The sequence below is a fragment of the Thalassophryne amazonica genome, chromosome 6, assembly GCF_902500255.1.
Source record: "Thalassophryne amazonica chromosome 6, fThaAma1.1, whole genome shotgun sequence".
In the NCBI taxonomy this organism is placed as follows: Eukaryota; Metazoa; Chordata; class Actinopteri; order Batrachoidiformes; family Batrachoididae; genus Thalassophryne; species Thalassophryne amazonica.
In genome coordinates this window covers 103,704,892-103,722,921 of record NC_047108.1, presented here as the reverse complement: position 1 = coordinate 103,722,921, position 18,030 = coordinate 103,704,892, and the positions used below count along the sequence as shown (strand labels likewise).

At 39.6% G+C, this 18,030-nt stretch overlaps 1 protein-coding gene across 1 annotated transcript; it reads left to right on the top strand.

Moving 5' to 3' along the window:
* The first annotated feature begins 863 nt into the window (after positions 1–863).
* On the top strand, positions 864–17,729 carry pym1 (PYM homolog 1, exon junction complex associated factor). The gene is made up of 3 exons (XM_034173051.1): positions 864–1,149; positions 12,736–12,829; positions 17,044–17,729. The coding sequence occupies exons 1-3, from the start codon at positions 1,119–1,121 to the stop codon at positions 17,549–17,551; spliced, it is 633 nt and encodes a 210-aa protein (XP_034028942.1). The 5' UTR covers positions 864–1,118; the 3' UTR covers positions 17,552–17,729.
* Positions 17,730–18,030: the final 301 nt, after the last annotated feature.

Genomic DNA, 18,030 nt, shown 5'->3' with positions numbered 1-18,030 from the left:
GCCTTTCTTTGTGGAGTTTGCATGTTCTCCCCGTGTTTGCGTGGGTTTCCTCCGAGTGCTCTGGTTTCCTCCAACATCCAAAGACATACGGGTTAGGTGGATTGGAATCTTTAAAAATTGTCCATAGGTGTGTGTGTGGGTGTGTCTGTGTTTGTTTGTCTGTTTGTGGCCCTGCGAGAGACTGGCGTCCTGTCCTGGGTGCACCCTGCCTTGCGCTCTATGGCTGCTGGGATAGGCTCCAGCCCCCCGTGTCCCTTAATTGGACTAGGCGGTAGAAGATGAATGAATGAATGAATGTAATTCTTCAATTGACCTTTACCTGAACGCTAACTGAAAATTCAAGTGGCCAATCGGTTTTTTCAAAAGAGGATTGTCTGAGGCTGCTCCCTTGTTTTGCACTCGGGGTTGCCACAGCAAATCCAAGGTGGATCTGCATGTTGAATTGGCACAGGTTTTATGCCGAATGCCCTTCCTGACGCAACTCCACATTACATGGAGAAATGTGGCAGGGGTGGGATTTAAACCCGGAACCTTCTGCACTGAAACCAAGCGCATTAACCACTTGGCCACCCCTTATAATAATAATAATAATAATAATAATAATAATAATATCGGACTTTATAGTACAAAAATGTACAAAGTGCTCTCTACATAAGACACAACAGTAAAACTAAATTTTGCATCTATAAAACAATTAAAATGGAACAAAATGAATTTTGAATTTCATATTAATAAGGCTACAGACATTTGCTTGTAATATTAATATCTGCTCATAGATAGATAGATAGATAGATACTAAAATACGGGTGAACAATGTGAACCTGGCAACTCAGAGTCCACGTCATTTCCGAAGGAAAGGGTTGGTTTGTTTTTTCTGCTGGCGTCGCCCGGTAATCGGAGCAGCACTGGCGGTCAGTGTTTAGCGTGTGCTATTGTGTGCCACGAAACATTCGTTAGTTACATTAAATAGATGCTGCGATGCCAGACGTAACTTTGAAGGGAGCCGAGTGCAAAAAACAAACGCTGAGAGGGCTGTAGTTCTTTGTTGCTGTTGAAGCAGGGGACGTTTGCAGATACTCTCGGACGGGCCGAGGCGAGCGGAGCAGCTCTGCAGTAAAATGGCAACCCCCTATGTCACAGATGAATCCGGTAAGGTTTGTGTCAGACCTTTGTTGTGCTGCGGACATGTTAGCCACAAAACACAGCTACTACAACAGTGGTCTTGTTGTTTGTGACGTAAATAATAACCAGGTTAACCACGTTTGTGCTCTGTTTCGCAGCTAGCTAACACTCCAGTCGATTAGCATTGTGTGTGGTTAGCTTGTAGCTAGTGTAAATAAGAATAAGAGGAACTTTATTATCCCAGAGGAAATTATTTTGCCAGAGTACCGAACATTAACGGCGATCATTATTTTAATACAGTAGATACAACAAATTTATGCAACATGATTGAAGACATTCTCACACGATGTTTGCCAATATTGCACATAACTGAGTAACTGAATAACTGTTCGTTATGTATTCATCCTGCAGAAGGGGGCGGAATTATAGAGTCTGATTGTTACAGGTTTGGGAAGCCCTCCTGTGGTGTTCTGTGGTGCACCTCGGTGGTCTCAATCTATGGCTGAAGGTACAGACGGTTGCCCAGTTCCGGATCACCTTTTTTAAAGTCCCGCTATACGGAGCCATAATGCAACTGAATGTCTTTTATTGTGTATTGTTGTATTGGGTATTTGAATGTTATTTAGCTGAAAAAGTCAGGGTGGAGTAGCGCTTCTACTTAAAGTGTGAAGCCACATTATGTGTGGTGCAAACATTTTACAGAAATGGATCACTTTTGCCAGTTCTGGATCACGACACTCTGTGTCACTTTGGGGTCATTCCTGGCATCTGGCTGGAGCCCTTCTAATGCAGAATGATACACACTGTGCCAGAGAATGTGTTTTGAACACAAAATGATAGAAATTGTTAAATGAGAATTTACTTAGTTTCAAAAAGCGCCGTTATACGTTTTTACGAGCAAAAAATGAAGTGTGGAGGTGAGATTTCTCCCGAATTAAAAAGTAAAAGCCTCCACATTCATGCCCATTCCTGATGTTGAGATGACACCCAAAGTCCACATAACTCACAACTACAGACACGAGGCTGCTGCTTCAGTGATCCACAACCGGCAAATTTTCACGTCAGAGATAAATGCGCGCAGCAATTAAACAGCAAGACATAACACACTGACATTTTCTACCCAAGTAAGTATTTTCCCACTCTAGAACCAGTGACACCGAATGGCTAACTCACCTTTGCTACTTAATAGAGATAGTCACTTTCACACTTGCAGGAGTCAGTGAGTCAGAAAATGTGCGCACACCACCGAGACCGGGATGTTTTGATTCCTCTGCCGATCACAAAGATGGCTGGATCTGGTGGAGCTTGTGGTCATTTGTAGACAAAACATCAGTCTTTCCATTGGTACCAAGTATTAGCTTATTCGCGCTGATTACGAAAAATGGCGGGGCAAATACTGCAGCAGTGATCCGGAGCCGGCAATGATCCGGAACTGGGCAAGTGACTGTACCTCCACCACCAACTCCAACTCAACCCCCAGGACAGAGCCAGCTCTCCTGATGAGCTTGTTAAGTCTATTCATGTCATCTGCCTTCAGTTTGCTGCCTCAGCACACTACAGCATAGAAGATGACACTGTAGATCACCAGAGTGATAAAACATCTGCAACATATTTTTGTAGAAATTGAAAGATCTGAGCCTCCTGAGGAAGTACAGTTGGTGCTGACCTTTCTTATACACGACGTCTGTGTTTACAGTCCAGTTTAGTTTGTTGTCTATGTGGACACCCAGAGGTACTTGTCGTAGTCTACAGTGTCCACCTCAGTTCCATTGGTGATAACTGGGTTTGGACGGGTCTTCCGTCTTCTGAAGTCCACCACCAGCTCCTTCGTCTTAGATACATTGCTACAGGTGGTTGAGTCCATACCATTCCACAAACCTGTTTACCACACTCTTGTACCCATCCTCCTGGTCCCTGCCAATGCAGCCCACAATGGCAGAGTCATCTGAAAACTTCTGCAGGTGGCAGTACTGCAACCAGAACCTGAAGTCTGAGGTGTAGAGTGTGAACAGGAAGGGAGTATTCAGGCAGTACTGTCTGAAATATTGCTGTTAGCACATTTGCATTAGTTATGGGCATAATCACAGGTTATAAACTTTGTCTAGTCATTGACAGTAACTACATAAACTGTTGCTGATGTTTAGCAACATCTGATGAACAATTTTTTCAATGTTTTACTAATACAGTCTTAATTTTCCATTTTTAAGCACAATTCCAATAAAAGGCAACCACTTACCCTGTGCTAACTGGTCCCATTAAATAGGAAATTCATAATTTGATAGGGATGCATATTCCTGAACTGTCCATTAGGTGGAAACACAGCATGTGACATCTTCCTTATCTTTGGAACCCCTGACCATTGTTTGAAATTTGGGTGTTGCAGATGTTTCAGAATGTTAAGGATTAGTGTTTAAAGTTTGCTATCAGTAATTTGTAGTACTTATCAAAAATTTTAGCAGTGGCTACAGATACAGAAGACAGAATATGTCTCATTGACTGAAAGTCTAATTCCTTAACCATAACACTAACAATAATATTAACACTGTCGGGACTTGAAAATCTTCCCCTGTACAAATGTTTCTTGTAGGTCTCTACTTCTCGAACCTTACCTGTAGAATTCATGTTTTGGGATACGTCTTATTTGAAGATACACTGAAAAAAGTATAAATGCAACACTTTTGTTTTTGCTCCCATTTTTCATGAGCTGAACTCAAAGATCTCAAACATTTTCTATATACACAAAGCCCTATTTCTCTCAACTATTGTTTACAAAGCTGTCTAAATCTGTGTTAGTGAGCATTTCCACTTTGCAGAGACAGTCAATCCCACCTCACAGGTATGGCATATCAAGATGCTGATTAGACAGCATAATTATTGCACAGGTGTGCCTTAGACTGGCCACAATAAAAGGCCACTTTGAAAATAGGTCTTTTTTGTATATATAAAATGTTTTAGGTTTTTGAGTTCAGCTCATAAAAAATGGGAGCAAAAACATTATTTTTCTTCAGTGTACTTTGAAAAGTTTTGTGTATCCCCATTCACGTTTTATCAACAGTTTAATTTTAGTCCGACTTGACCATTCTGTTGTATGTTTCGTTCCTTGTATGGCCATGCAGTTGACATCGCGTTTCTCACCGAGGTGCAGCAGACATGCCTGTCGGATATTGCATAGGTTAAATACAGCTGCTTTTTAAATAAATCTCTGGTACACCAGAATTCATCAGATTATAATTAGTTTGTCATCTTTAAGTGCTTGTTTGAAGTTGGAGATGTACAAGATGATAGCATTTATTAGATTTCAGTTGTTCTCTACACAAGCTGGCTGGGATTTACTCACTTAATCAACATTTACTGTGCAAGCCCTCCAGTGTTACCTGCACAAGGAATGTGCTGCAGATACAAAGTACTGATCTGATGCTAGTGTAGAAACTACTTATGCATTTTAGAACATTGATCTTTACCTGTACATATTGCAGCTAGAGTTCAGAACCTCTGGTTTTCTCATGCACAGTGTGCTGAATATGGCCCAGACTTCTGTCCCATACCTGGTACTCTTCCACCATAACTTCTTTCTCAGTAAATAATTATTGCAGTCATTTTTATCCACAGGGAAACTGAAATTCTGCTGCAATTAGACTTGTAAAGCAGGAGCAACTTCAGTTTGAACTGTAGTTTCTTCAGTTGGAAGACTGCCACATTACAACAAAGACATTACAATAACATGGTAGTAGTTTAGAAACAGTGCCACAAGCCTGTTTCACCTCTTTATGTGTAGGCATTGGCATAAATTTTGTCATTATGTAAAATGACATGAAGCTGTAAGAATGAAAAATCCCTCTTAGAAATTGAGCATAGCTAAACTAAATGCTAAACTTATTAGTCACCAATGTCTATTGAAATAACGCTGGAAGAAACTGGTCCTTATGCAACAAGCTTTTTTGAAACAATACCACTTATTGTTAACAAAGCTATGTTTGTCAGAACCTAGTCATACTATTCATCCTTCACAAAGTCTCGGATCGCAATGTTAAAAATACATGTTTAATTATCCAGCTGTCCAAACCCACCCTCAAAATACTCTGAGCAGGAATATAAAGGCAAGTACTGTATTTTCTGGAATATAAATTGTATTAGAGTATACAGGGCATCCAAAAAGCATTCACAATGGTTCACTATTTCCACATTTTGTTATATACAGCTTTATTCCAAAATGGAGTAAAATAATTTTTCCCTCAAAAAATTCTACTCACAACACCCCATAATGACAACATGAAAAATGGTTTTCTTTTATTTATTTTTTTTTTACATTCATTAAAAATTAAGAAATATGTACATGAAATTTTTTTTTTCCCTCTTTCTCATTTTTGCAAATTTATTAAAAATAAAAACAAGAAATCACATGTACATGAGTATTCCCACTCTTTGCTCAATACTTTGTTGATTCACCTTTGGCACCAATTTCATCCTCAAGTCTCCTTGAACATGATGCCACAAGCTTGGTGCACCTATCTTTGGGCAGTTTTGCCCATTCCTCTTTGCAGCACCTCTCAAGCTCCAACAGGTTGGATGGGGAGTGTCGGTGCACAGCCATTTTCAGATCTCTCCAGAGACATTAAATCGGATTCAGGTCTGGGCTCTGGCTGGGCCACTCAAGGACATTCACAGAGTTGTCCTGAAGCCACACCTTTGAGATCTTGGCTGTGTGCTTTGAGTCATTGTCCTGTTGGAAAATCAACTCTCGTCCCAATCTGAGGTCAAGAGCGCTCTGGAGCAGGTTTTCATCCAGGATGTCTATGTGCATTGCCGCTTTCATCTTTCCCTCAATCCTGACTCATCCCGCAGTTCTTGCTGCTGTAAAACATCCCCACAGCATGATGCTGCCACCACCATGCTTCACTGGTGCCTGGTTTCCTCCAAACATGACACCTGGCACTCACGCCAACAAGTTGAATCTTTGTCTCATCAGATCAGGAAAATTTTGTTTCTTGTGGTCTGAGAGTCCTTCAGGTGACTTTTTGCAAACTCCAGGTGGGCTGCCATGTGCCTTTTACTAGGGGGAGTGGCTTCTGTCTGGCTACTCTACCACTACAGGCCTCATTGGTGGATTGCTGCAGAGATGGTTTCCTCCTGTAGGGTTCTCCTCTCTCCACAGAGGAATGCTGGAGCTCTGACAGAGTGACCATTGGGTTCTTGGTCACCTCCCTGACTAAGGTCCTTCTCCTTGATTGCTCTAGGAAGAGTCCTGGTAGATCCGAACGGCTTCCATTTACAGATGATGGAGGCCACTGTGCTCGTTGGGACCTTTAAAGCAGCAGGAATGTTTCTGTACCCTTCTGCAGACTTGAGCCTTGAGACAATCCTGTCTCAGGGTCCACAGACAATTCCTTTGAGTTCATGCTTGGTTTGTGGTCTGACATGCACTGTCAACTGTGGGACCTTATATGTAGTCAGGTGTGTGCCTTTCCAGATCATGTCCAACCAACTGAATTTACCCCAGATGGACTCTGGTTAAGCTGTAGAAACATCTTAAGGATGATCAGTGGAAACAGGATGCACCTGAACTCAATTTTGAGCTTCATGGTAAATGCTGTGAATACTTGTATACATGTGATTTCTTAGTTTATTTATTTTTAATAAATTTGTAAAAAAAACAAAACAAAAAAAAAAAGCTTTCCTTAACATTGTCATTATGGGGTTTTGTGAGTAGAATTTTCAGGAAAAAATAAATTTAATCCATTTTGGAATAAGGCTGTAACATAACAAAATGTGGAAAGAATGAAGCGCTGTGAATACTTTCCGGATGCACTGTAAGTCGTATCTGTCCAACAATATGTCATGAAGATGAAAACGATTAACATGTTTCATTGGTCTATAAGTCATGTTTGTTTTGAAACATAGTGCATCAGCTTTTTGCAGCAAGAAGCATAATGAATTTAATTGGCACATTACCTATAGTGCAAACACAGCCGTAGCTGGCAAAAGCTAAGCTTATTGTTACGTACCATTCACAAAGAACTCAAGAGTGACTGTTTCTTGTCACCGCTGAACAGAAAAAAACATCAAGTAGCTTAATGTTTACCTCACTAAATACTACGCAAACTACTGTAAAACATCATTGTGTTTCTGTTAAAGGTGTTAATATTTGGAATAAGTGCCCTGATTACATTCAATCATTTGGTAACTTGTTTGGCTTTAAAAGGCTCTATAATAATTATTTAATTAACTTGTTATATCATGATGAATTAGGTTTATTTTTTGTTTTGTTTTTGGGTGCAGTGCTGTTTGCATGGTTGTTTTGAAATTTTAGTTCAGTGATTATATTTTGTATTTGCTATTTTGAGTCTGTGTGCATCAAATAAATTCATTCATTCATTCAGAGTTCTCGCCAGCATTATAACAGTGCAATGGCCCATTACATTGCTGCCTGAAAAAACTATGCTGCAGTTGGGCTGTTACACTGTTTCCAAGGGTGTGTAGTGGGAAAATGATCATTTCTGATTGTGGACTCGTAGCGGGTCCATTCAACTTACTGAAATTACTTTTTTTTTTTTTTTTTTTAAATTCATCAACCTCAGTCAAACCCATTTAAAGATGTCAATCGTGACTCCCTTTTCACCTGATTGAAGTCGCTACAGAACTATCTTCTGTTATTGCGGGCAAGAAAAGAAAATCAGTCGTCTGCCGTTTCACACGTATTTTTTTTTTTTTTTTCTGTTCCTCATGACGTGCCTTTTCCATGGGACTAGCGCATGAAGGTTCTCTGGTATGAATCGTTCCGCATATGGGAAACGTTCTTGGGGGAAAGTTCTTTGCAGCCGCTAAAATTCTCCTTGCAGCAAACCTTGCGCCGAGCGCTGGAGGAAAGTTCTCCTACAGCTGCTGAAGTTGTCCTTGCAGCAAACTGCGCTCGAAGTGCTGTGGGATAGGGGAGAGCGAGGCCAGCTTCCTCCAGAAGATTTTTAAATTTATAACCCTCTGAAACACAGTTTTTTTTTTTTTTTTTTATTAATCTCTGTTACAGCTTTACTTTAAAGCCAAAAGAAACAAGGCTTCAAGCCAAAACACAGAATAGTGTAGATGTGTGTCAGGAATATCAGAACTGCTCATTTATGCCCAGCAGTTTATTCAAGAAAATCCTTGTTTTTTTTTCTTACATTAAATAACTTGTAATTAAAATAGTTTTAAGTTTTAGAAAAAGTAGATTCTTTTGAAATATTTGATGTTTGTCTGTAAATTAAAACCATAACTCATCTGTTGTTTCAGGTGAGATGATTTCTTGATTAATGGCCCAGTCACATGGCACTTAACAAAGGGCAACGAAGCCCTAACGAAACAAGAAATCTGGACTTTTGTTGGCATCGTTTAACCTTCACGCTCCTGCAGCTGGTGCTTCGTCAGGATTTTTAAACTGTTGAAAAATTTCAGCGAAGGGCAATGAAAACCTCAATTCATCTATGTTTTGGTTTGCTGTCGTTCTTGATGTCTTTTAATCATTTGTTTAGTTTTTGTAATGTTATTGTTTAATTTGACTTCGTTGGAGCAGCTGAATGTTTTCACACAGTGCAGAAGCCGGCTTCTGAGCGCTGAGGCTGCTGCTGCTTCATGTACCGTTGGAAATTACAGGGCAAACTCAGCCTACTTGCTTGGATTTTTTTTTTTTTTTAATCTGTGTGGGGGGTCAGCTTCAATAGGCTCAGGCACCTTACATAGGCCAGAATTAATATTTTGTGTGGATATGTGTAATTTCCGACAGTACTTGAATGGAGCTTTAGCAGCAGCTGCTGCGTGCTCTTATTATTTTATATTAAATATAACAATATGAGTGTAGGAATGATAATCCAGCCCTTCTGTACATGTGGCAACAGGTAGATGAATCAAAATGATTATATAAAGAGTTGTTCTGGAAGGCAAAATTCACGTTGTGGATCAGTGATCAGCTGGTGGAAATAACCGCACGAGTCAATGCGCGTGTTCACACGCACTGATTAAATTACTGCTCTGATATATTCAATCATCTTTACACTTATATTTATATTTATTCCCCCTTTTGACAGTTTTCTGTTCTAAATCAAAATATAGTATCTTAGAACATAATACAGTGATACAGCAGTGACCACAGCACACTTTTTTTTTTTTAATTGGAGCAAGACGGAGCGCGCAGCGTGTCGACAGACAGTGTGGATTCTGATGATGATGGAGATGCTTGTCATGTGCCGTGTGACTGGACCATAACATGATAATGGCCCTTGGTCATTTCTTTTTTTAGACAAAATAGCATGAAAAGTAATGTGTACATTTTTAAGTGTCGTAGATTCATTAATTCATATCTGCATTTCAACCAGGAATAAAGACACCATAAATAAATATATTTCTTAGAAACACAACAGGAGATGATGTAACAATGACTGCAGTGTGTTTGTTTATTAGGATTTCTCATGATTAAATAATTTTTAAATTGAGTCATTTCAACATTAAATCATGCCCTCATTGATTAGCTAAATTTAGCACCAATTAGCTAAACTGCAGGATTGTCTTACAGACATAAAGACATGGATGACCTCTAATTTCCTGCTTTTAAACTCAGATAAAACTGAAGTTATTGTACTTGGCCCCACAAATCTTAGAAGCATGGTGTCTAACCAGATCGTTACTCTGGATGGCATTTCCCTGATCTCTAGTAATACTGTGAGAAATCTTGGAGTTATTTTTGATCAGGATATGTCATTCAAAGCGCATATTAAACAAATATGTAGGACTGCCTTTTTGCATTTACGCAATATCTCTAAAATCAGAAAGGTCTTGTCTCAGAGTGATGCTGAAAAACTAATTCATGCATTTATTTCCTCTAGGCTGGACTATTGTAATTCATTATTATCAGGTTGTCCTAAAAGTTCCCTAAAAAGCCTTCAGTTGGTTCAGAATGCTGCAGCTAGAGTACTGACGGGGACTAGCAGGAGAGAGCATATCTCACCCGTGTTGGCCTCCCTTCATTGGCTTCCTGTTAATGCTAGAATAGAATTTAAAATTCTTCTTCTTACTTATAAGGTTTTGAATAATCAGGTCCCATCTTATCTTAGGGACCTTATAGTACCATATTACCCCATTAGAGCGCTTCGCTCTCAGACTGCGGGCTTACTTGTAGTTCCTAGGGTTTGTAAGAGTAGAATGGGAGGCAGAGCCTTCAGCTTTCAGGCTCCTCTCCTGTGGAACCAGCTCCCAATTCAGATCAGGGAGACAGATACCCTCTCTACTTTTAAGATTAGGCTTAAAACTTTCCTTTTCGCTAAGGCTTATAGTTAGGGCTGGATCGGGTGACCCTGGACCATCCCTTGGTTATGTTGCTTTAGACGTAGACTGTGTTTCATAATTATTGTATGGCCTTGCCTTGCAATGTGGAGCGCCTTGGGGCAACTGTTTGTTGTGATTTGGCGCTATACAAGAAAAAAGTTGATTGATTGATTGATTGACTTTGTGATTGCTTTTAATGTTGTAATCAGAGTAATTACTAAAATATAAATTTCACAATGCTAGTGGTTGTGAATGTTTTAAAATTATGCACAGTAGGGGCGGGGCTTCTTCTGCCCATGCAAATGTGTTTTTGACTGAACTTTGACTTCATGGACATGTTCATTCATTTAATGTTAAAATAAGGAAAATGTTTTTTTTTTTTTCTTTTCAAATAATAAAATAGCTGTTTAAAGAGTCTTTGTTTTATTTATAATCATAATAGCAGGTGTGAGTTTGCAGAGATGACAGGTGAGCTAGACTCTCAGCACATTTAACCAGATGAAGGTCTCCTCTGCAGCTTCAACCTCAAATTGGTGGAGTTTTTGGAAACACTTTCCTCACATTTTGAAACACAGAGATGTTCTCCTCTTCTGTCTGGACTTCAAATTTTGGTATATTTATTTAGACTAACAAAGAAGCCCCTTTATAAGCCCATAATGCAAAAGCCTTGGGGGGACCTAAGCATTCCTGAACCCCCGGCTTTTTAAGGTGATTTTTCCATCCCATTACTTTGAGGAAAAAATCCTGCTGAGAACCCTGCCATTCAAATATACGAGGTTTGTTAGAAAAGTATCCGACCTTTTTATTTGTTTTTCAAAAAATTGATGGATTTGAATCACGTGTGCTTGCATGAGCCAACCTTGAACCTTCGTGCGCATACGTGAATTTTTTCACACCTGTCGATTGCGTCATTTGCTTGTAAGCAGCCTTTGTTTGAGGATGAGTGTAGTCTCTCATCGTTTTTTCTTTGCAAGGAAATGGCGGAACGACTGGAGCAGCGCGACTGCATCAAATTTAGCCAGAAACTGGGCGACAGCCAGGTGGAAACCATTCGGATTATTCAGACGGCTTTCGGTGATGAAGCTATGAGCATCACACAGATTAAGGAGTGGTACAACTGGTTTAAAGACGGCTGCACAACGGTGGAGAGCGCGCCGCGCTCCGGGTGGCCATCAACATGCTGAAATGACCAGATAATTCCAAAGTGAATGCTGTGGTGATGTGGGACCGTCGTGTGACTATCCGAGAAATTGCCTAAGAGGTGGACATCAGCACTTCTTCGGCACATTCCACTGTGACAGAAGATTTTGCCATGAAAAGAGTTGCAGCGAAATTCATGCCGATGGCTTGGACACGAAGCTGATGGCGGAACAAAAGTGCCTCCTTGTTGAAGCCTCACAGGACATGTTGTGACATGCTCACCTCTTCCACAATTTCTCGGATAGTCACACGACTGAAAAGCCACCGAAAGCCGTCTGAATCTTCCGAATGGCCGCCTACGTGTAGAAAGTTCTCCAGATTCTCTGAATCTTCTGATTATATTATGGACTGTAGTTGATGGAATCACTAAATTCCTTGTAGTTGAATGTTGAGAAATATTGTTCTTAAACCGTTGGACTATTTTTTTTCATGCAGTTGTTCACAAAGTCGTGATCCTTGCCCCATCTTTGCTTGTGAATGGCTGAGACTTTTTGGGATGCTCCTTTTATACCCAATCATGAGTGTCCTCAGTTCCAAAACACTGAGTGTTGTTCGTAGGAAAGGTGATGTAACACAGTGGTAAACATACCACTGTCCCAGCTTTTTTGAAACGTGTTGCAGGCATCCATTTCAAAATGAGCAAATATTTGCACAAAAACAATAAAGTTTATCAGTTTGAACATTAAATATCTTGTCTTTGTGCCGTATTCAATTGAATATAGACTGAAGAGGATTTGCAAATCATTGTATTCTGTTTTTATTTACATTTTACACAACATCCCAGCTTCATTGGAATTGGGGTTGTATACATTTTTAGAACATTATAGTTAGCCATACTTTAGTGGATCAGACAGTACCTCAGTCAAGTCAGAATACAGTAACAGCTTATCACGCGTAAAAGTTATTTATTGTTCATTGATTTTTCTAGTTAATCAAATTGTCAATTAATTGACATTCAGTGTTAACACCGATCATTGTATTTACAAACCTGCATTTAGGTCTGAGACAGCAAAAGTCAGCATTTAACAGTAAAGGAGCTTTAACTCAATTTGTCTTACTAATGTGTAGGTTTATTCAAACCATGATATAAGTCCATTCTAAAATGTTCCAACTGCTGCTGTTCAGGAAAATACATTGCTGCCACTCAACGTCCTGATGGAACATGGAGGAAGCCCAGGCGGGTGAAGGATGGTTATGTCCCCCAAGAAGAAGTTCCGGTGTAAGTGTTATCCTTTAATGATAGCCTACAAGAGATCATCATCTCATTGTGAAGTCAGCCAAATGACAATTAGAACAGTTGTGGTCATTGCAAATGGCTGGGATTTCAAAAAAATGATTTATTTGTTTATTCATTTGTAAATTGATTTGCAGATGAACCTTGACCAGAGGCTGAGAGGTTTCTTTTACATTTTTGAAGATGCCAACCAGATTACAATTGAAGCTGAAACAACTACTTGATTGCTTGTGATTTAAAGAAAGACATATTTTGGTTATCATTATTAACACTCCTGTTGTAACAGTTGTCTTCAACATTAAGCAGTTTGACATTTTTCCTTTCTTAGAGAAATCAGTTGCCATGGTGACTATAAGATAACTACGGTGCATCCGGAAAGTATTCACAGTGCTTCACTTTTTCCACATTTTATGTTACAGTCTTATTCCAAAATGGATGAAATTCATTTCCTTCCTCAAAATTCTACACACAACACCCCATAATGAGAATGTGAAAAAAGTTTGACATAAGTATTTAAGTTTTTACAGAAGTATTCACAGTCTTTGCTATGAAGCTCAAAATTGAGCTCAGGTGCATCCTTGAGATATTTTTACAGCTTAATTGTAATCACCTGGGGTAAATTCAGTTGGTTGAACATGTTTTGGAAAGGCACACACCTGTCTACATATAAGGTCCCACAGTTGACAGTGCATGTCAGAGCAGAAACCAAACATAATGTCAAAGGAATTGTCTGTAGACCTCAGAGACAGGACTGTCTCAAGGCACAAATCCGGGGAAGGTTACAGAAACATTTCTGCTGCTTTGAAGGTCCTAATAAGCACAGTGGCCTCCATCATCTGTAAATGGACTCTTCGAATGGAATGGAATGGATGACATTTATTGTCATTGTCATTACACGAGTGCAGCAACAACGAGATTCGTCCTAGAGCTGGCTGTCCGTCTAAACTGAGTGATCGGGGCACAAGGGCCTTAGTCAGGGAGGCGACCAAGAACCTGATGGTCACTCTGTCAGAGCGCCAGCATTCCTCTATGGAAAGAGAAGAACCTTCCAGAAGGACAACCATCTCTGCAGCCAGTCAGGCCTGTATGGTAGAGTGGCCAGACAGAAACTACTCCTTAGTAAAAGGTACATGACAGCCTGCCTGGTGTTTGCCAAAAGTCACCTGAAGGACTCTCAGATCATGAGAAACAAAATTCTCATGTTTGGAGGAAACCAGGCACCATCCCTACAGTGAAGTGTGGTGATGGCAGCATCATGCTGTGGGGATGTTTTTCAGAGGCAGGAATGGTTCATCATTCAGCAGGACAATGACCCTAAGCCCACAGCAAAGATATCCAAGGAGTGGCTTCAGGACAACTCTATGAATGTCCTTGAGTGGCCCAGCCAGAGCCCAGACCTGAATTCAATTGAACATCACTGGAGAGATCTGAAAATGGTTGTGCACCGATGCTCCCCATCCAACCGATGGAGCTTGAGAGGTGCTGCAAAGAGGAATGGACAAAACTGCCCAAAGATAGGTGCACCAAGCTTGTGGCATCATATTCAAGACTTAAGGCTGTAATTGCTGCCAAAGGTGCACCAACAAAGTATTGAGCAAAGGGTGTGAATACTTAAGTATATGCGATTTCTTAGTTTTTTATTTTTAATAAATTTGCAAAAAAAAAACAAAAAAACCCAACTTTTTTCATATTGTCATTATGTGGTGCTGTGAGGAGAATTTTGAGGCAAAAATGAATTTACTCCATTTTGGAATAAGGCTATAACATAAAATGTGGAAAAAGTTAAAGCGCTGTGAATACTTTTCGGATGAAGGGTATGTGACATCCACATTAATTAAAATTGAATCAAATTTGAAATAAAATAACCATATTCTCAGTTAATCATGTAAATAATGTCTATGACATTGGTTGCTGTTACATATCCTCAGATATTGTGCTATGTAGCCTTGACCTTGTTATGGGTAAATGAAGCCGCTTCAAGTAATGGCGACATTTGGTGAATCGAAGTATGGAATCACTGTTGCTTTTCTGAGTTCTTCCCTGCATATTGTTCTTAATGTGAAATATTTACACTATATATATATATATATATATATATATATATATAAAAACATGGTTATCAAACTCTTAATGACGAAATTTTGTTATTGAGGCTTCATAAAAATATAATACATTCCAATTCTAAGGTAGAACTCTACTAGTGTATACTAAGGTGTATCTTAAAAAAAAGAAGAATAGAATAGAGGAGATCCACTTAAGTGCCTGGTCTTGAGAACCAGGGATGGTAGGTTGAAAAGATTTTTCATCCCATGGGAACTCTCCCTACCCACCTAAGCGGCTCAAGAAAATGGACAGCATGTATATAAGTGGTATTTGCACAATCAGGGTAATAAACAACATATACAAGAAATATAGTTACTACAGAATATTATATTGTATAGTTAAAACATGAAAAACACATAATTGTAACTATACCCATCAACCTACCAACATGTCACACTCAGATCGGCATTTGCTGTGTCGCATTGCTCAGCATTTGCATAAAATAGGCTTCTTGTCTATTTTGTCTTGACAGCAATCACCTGTCTTTTTTTCACTGAAAAAATGCCCACTCTGAAGATGAATTGCAGATTGTCGCTTTGCCCCTTTGTCTTGTAGCTGAAGTGACCAAGAACTGTCCCAGCCATGCTTGACAGCATTGTAAACAGTTCCCTCTGCTGGACAGTGTGCGTAATGGTGTGTAATGACACCGTTTACAACAGCCAAAGTGTGTTTCTGCATTGTTTCCTACATCCGCTAAAGATATAATAAAATCATTGGCGTTTATTTACTTACCTGTCTGTCTGTTAGCAGAATTATGTCAAAACTACTGCACAGATTTTGACTAAATTTTCACCACAGATGTATATTAGGCCATGAAAGACTCCATTACATTTTGGAGGCGATTCGGATTCTGGATCAAGATTTCACTTTATATAGGTTTTGAAGAATTATGTTTAAAAAAAAAAAAAAAAAAAAAAACTACATGGATTCTCACCACATTTACACCACAGATAGATATTAGGCCATGGAAGACTAAATTTGGGAGGTGATCCAGATCTGGATCGGTGGACATCAGAAATCTGGGATTGCTCTTGTTAGCTACATTAAAGTTTTCATATCAGCAAAAATAATGCTGATACTTATAAGTTTGTGAAAGGCTCATATTAGCCGATATGATCAGCCAACCAATATGTCAGTCGCACTCTAGCTACAAGCATGCAGTCCATAAGTAGTTTCATAAGTGCGAGACTGTATGTACTATATTGTTGGTGAAAATGAATGAATAAAAGATAAAACATTAATAAATTTAGTGACCATATTAAAGAAAGAATGAACTATTTGAAAAAGACTGTAAATGCTGGCTGTGGGTGCTGTTTTTTTGGGGGGGGGGGGGGGGGGGGGGGGGGGGGGGGACAGTGGTTATTGTCATAATCTCTGAATAAAAGGTTGCTCAATACTGAAGCAAGTAGAAGAAATGAAAATAAGATCAGAGCCAGTGGTATAATTTAAATATGTACATAAAGTCCAGTTATCCTAACATATTAGAGGCGTGACCATTTTGAGTGACAGCTCGTGTGTTATCACAGAGTCAGTCACAGGCTGCTGGCTGTGACTGCTGTGGAAGCCTGACTTTTTTTTTTGTGCATTTTATTGCTACTTTTTCTAATTACATGGCTTGTTGCGTCATTAATTCTCCTAACGGCTCATCTAGGAAGTGTGTGTGCCAGTATTTGCATCAAGTGAAATTATTGTGATGTAATTTTGTATGCTAACAGCATTGGCATTTTTAGTAGCCATTAGTAGCTTCAGCTTGTCAGTAATTTTTAAGATGGGGGCGTGTTCCAGCATCATTTGTCCGGCCCAGGTCAAGCAGGCTATCACTCATGTCAATTCCTAACCCATATATGGGTTGGCCCTGCAGACACGCCGCGTCACAAAAGCCTCACACATTTGCCACTTTATATATAGGACTTTTCCCCATATATTCCAGATATGGTACATGGGTGGCGTTGAAAAAGGGACCTTCTGTTTTGGAAGCAAGCAGACTAACTGCTTTCAAATGATGATGAATGACTAGTTGATGACTTTCTTCTCTCTTTTCAGCACTTAGTATTAAGTTGTGTTTAATTTTTTGCTTCTGTTTCTTGCTGTTTTAGTTACGAAAACAAGTATGTCAAGTATTTCAAGAGCAAACCAGACCTGCCACCTGGCCTGAACACATCTGATGCTGAGCCAAAGCACCAACAGAAAATCCCTGGTTGTTGTGACAGTGAGGCTACCAGTCTCTCAAAGTCTGCCAAACGCAGTATGAAACGTAAAGAAAAACGTAAACAACAACAGCAGCAGCAGCAGCCAGGCGAGGATGGGGACATGGATATAGAATCTGTCAGCGAAGCTGTTGAGGAGATGTCTGTTTCAGAGGGTGCCGAGCCTTCAAACCAGGCAGCAGCTCCAGTGTCCTTCTCTTCTCCCACCGATTCTTCAGCAGCAGCTGAAAAGGCCAAAAAGATTAAAAACCTGAAGAAGAAGCTGAGGCAAATTGAGGAATTGCAACAGAAGGTAGACTCAGGGGAAATAAAACAACCAACAAAAGATCAATTGGAAAAGCTCGGTCGGGCAAAACCCTTACGAGATGAGTTGAAGCAGCTTGAGAAGGATTCTTGAAGCAATAAAGGTCAGATTTGGACTGACAGGACATACAGACTACATACTGAAAGACAAGGACGGGGTCTTTTCAGCTTTGTGATTTTAGCTTCCATCAAACGTATTCTACTTATTTGATATTCACCAACAACTTCAGCTGAGGAAGTGAACACAGTCTGATCACCTTTCAAGGCAGAGAATGAAAACATCTCTACGTAGCATGAATCACATCAGAGCTGATGAACTGTTTTTTAGACCCAGTCTGCTAAAGTATTTTTCGGACTCCTGCTCATGTGTTTGTATTGGCCAGTCTGTCATTTACAGTATAAATATCTTTTAAAGAGATTATTGTGAATTGTTTTGTGCATGTCTGTCCATTTTGTACCTTTCACATCATTGTGCATTTACACATAAAATGTAAAGACCATGACAGAGACTATAGTTTGTAGACCTTTCTGCTTTCAAAATGTATTTTGTCTTTAATCGGAATACCTCTTGTA

Bases quoted from the DNA above. Each gene is read 5' to 3' on its own strand.
- pym1 (XM_034173051.1), top strand. From the start codon at position 1,119: ATGGCAACCCCCTATGTCACAGATGAATCCG. The intron at 1,150-12,735 runs GTAAGGTTTGTG...GCTGCTGTTCAG, and splicing joins CTATGTCACAGATGAATCCG to GAAAATACATTGCTGCCACT. The intron at 12,830-17,043 runs GTAAGTGTTATC...TTGCTGTTTTAG, and splicing joins CCCCAAGAAGAAGTTCCGGT to TTACGAAAACAAGTATGTCA.